General features: G+C 46.7%; 1 protein-coding gene across 1 annotated transcript in view; it reads right to left on the reverse strand.

Moving 5' to 3' along the window:
* Positions 1–536: 536 nt before the first annotated feature.
* The window catches only part of LOC101850246, a gene marked incomplete at its 3' end in the record, with an annotated part of 29,683 nt that continues 27,155 nt past the window's right edge, over positions 537–3,064 (reverse strand). Inside the window, 1 exon segment of the mRNA XM_005099087.3 lies at positions 537–800. Within this exon segment, the coding sequence (XP_005099144.2) occupies positions 537–800 (264 nt within the window).

Here is a 3,064-nt window from a genome sequence, read left to right on the forward strand (position 1 = left end):
ATCATCATCATCATCATCATCATCATCATCATCATCATCATCATCATCATCATATCCAACAACAACAACAGCAATAACAACAACAACAGCAGCAGCAGCAACAGCAGTAGCCTTAGCAGCAACAACAACAACAACAGCAGCAGCAGCAACAACAGTCGAGCGATTACTGCTTCAATAGAAAAAAAAACAATTGCAAATACGACCGATAACAGCACTGCTCAATCAAAGAAGAAAAAGATTATAACAGTCAAAGCAAAAACATCAATAACAATGACAATAACAATAATAACAATAATAATAACAATAACAACAACATCAACAAAAACTACAACAAAAACAACTTAAATAATCGTGACAAAAATACAAAAATATAAAAGCTACGACTACTTTAGACCATGAAGACAAGAACAACAACAACAACAGCAACAACAACAACATAATAACAACTTTCACAACAAATACTCAAAAACAGCAGTAACAGTAGCAACAACAACAACAACAACAACAGCAACAACATGAACAGGTCACGAGCGTACATAATTGTCGTCATCGTAGAACGGGTCCCCGTCCTCGTACGGAATATACTGCACGCACAGCACGGCACGATAGTCTGTGTTGCTGGCGAACGGATCAAAGAGCGGGGTCCCGGGGAAGGAACTGGCGCAGTCCTTGGCGAACGAACGCATGGTTGTCCAGCTGGATGTCTCCGAGTTGAAGGTGTCGATGGTCCAGGAGGCAGGTCTCGCGTCTGCGGAATTTGAAGATGAAGTCACGTGGAGAGCGGCGAACTTGACCGTCACCTGAGGGAGGATCAAAGAGGTTATAGATCATTCTAGAGCTCGCAGCAGTGACGTCGCACATACATGACACGAACCGATCGCCCGACTTGAAGCCTCAAAAACAAACGCGTTTTATTTTCAGGCCACAAATAGGGCGATCGGTTGGCGATTGGTTTGTCGATCCCCCAATGAGCACTGGGTATTCAGTGCACACAATAAATAGACCGACTGCCAAAACCGATCGCCCGACGTGCGGCAATGAAATAAGACGCGTTTGCTATTGGAGGACGTCATCGGTTTTGTCGGTTTGGTCAGTCTCTCCCCCCCCCCCCCCTGGAGGACAACCCGGCTAGCCCCAGACCGACAAAATCGACAAAACCGAACCGAGGCGACAATGCCAATGGGCACCCGGCACTGCATAAAGATTACATACAAAGCGCTTCTTGACGTTCTCAATTTGGATTGTTTGGAGACAGGAAGGCTCTCTGCCCATTTAGCTTGGTCCTATCAGAGATGAACGTTATATTCAGAGGTCCTAGCTTTTGAATAACCTTTCAGAGTTGAAAGGGGAGTTAAACTCATTCAAAGTACAACGTTTCCTCGTACACCACTAAACCTCCCCCCCCCCCCCCCCCCAATCCCTATACCCCAGACGCTGGCATTAGCTGTTTGTGGAAAAATTCGTTTTGAAATGGCCATCAGTAATCTATTTACAGAGACACCACCAGCCATCCATAACCAAGTGCTGTTTTAGCCTGTTTTGAAATGGCTGATACAACATGTTTGCAAGTTTCGAATATAACACCCTAAAAAAAACAAGCCATAATAATAATTATGGATTGCATTTATACAGCGCTCTGTTGCATACAAGTATAAGCTTTGAGCGCTTTACATCGACGGGATGATTACTAAGGGTAAAACCTCTTATATTTGATAATAATAAATAGCATTTGTATAGCGCATATCCGGGCTCAACAGCAGGCTCTATGCGCTTTACACTATATTATTACCCCACCAGACCTTAGAACACCCCCGAAACATTCTCAGCCTCTCGGGAAGCATACAGTGCAAGCAGCTGATTAAGCGCTCAAACACTAACAAACTGACAGAGAAAAAAGGAAAAGAAAACGTTCATATAAACAAACAAAACAAAAAAAAACGTTTAAAAAACACAAGGAAGAACACCCTCAGCCATTTAACAAATACATTGTTTAGACGGATTAGGCCAGAAAGAAATCAGAAGAACAAGGGGGATCAGGAACGGGGGAACATTGGGACTCGATTAACATCGATGAAATGACGACGAAAAATACTCGAAAAACACGAGAAACATTATTGTTTAAGCAACATTAACGTGAAGAAAACGCTGCATGCAACCACCGATACCCCTCACCCTCACCCTCACCCTCACCCACATTCTCACCCTCACCCTCATTCTTACCCTCACCCACATTCTCACCCTCACCCTCACCCACATTCTCACCCTCACCCTCACCCTCACCCTCACCATCATTCTCATTCTCACCCTCACCCTCACCCTCAACCTCACCCTCACAATCACACTCATTCTTACCCTCACCCTCACCCTCATTCTTACCCTCACCCTTACAACCACACTCATTCTCACCCTCACCCTCATTCTCACACTCACCCTCATTCTCACCCTCACGCTCATTTTCACCCTCACCCTCACCCTCACCCTCACTCTCACCCTCACCCTCGCCCTCACCCTCACCCTCACCCTCACCTTCACCCTCACCATCACACTCATTCTCATTCTCACCCTCACCCTCACCCTCACCATCACCCTCACCATCACCCTCATTCTCACCCTCACCCTCACCCTCACCCTCACCCTCACCCTCACCCTCACCCTCCCCCTCACCCTCACGCTCCTTCTCACCCTCACCTCACAATCACACTCATTCTCACCCTCACCCTCACCCTCACCCTCACCCTCACCCTTACAATCACACTCATTCTCACCCTCACCCTCATTCTTACCCTCACCCACATTCTCACCCTCACCCTCACCCACATTCTCACCCTCACCCTCACCATCACCCTCATTCTCATCTTCATTCTCACCCTCAACCTCAACCTCCCCCTCACCCTCATTCTTACCCTCGCCCTCACCCTCACCATCACCTTCATTCTCACCCTCACCCTCACAATCACACTCAATCTCACCTTCACCCTCACCATCACCCTCATTCTAAGAGAGAAACAGACAGACAGATACACACACACACATACACACACTCACTCACACACACACACACACA

The sequence above is a fragment of the Aplysia californica genome, unplaced genomic scaffold (assembly GCF_000002075.1).
Source record: "Aplysia californica isolate F4 #8 unplaced genomic scaffold, AplCal3.0 scaffold00201, whole genome shotgun sequence".
NCBI lineage: Eukaryota > Metazoa > Mollusca > Gastropoda > Aplysiida > Aplysiidae > Aplysia > Aplysia californica.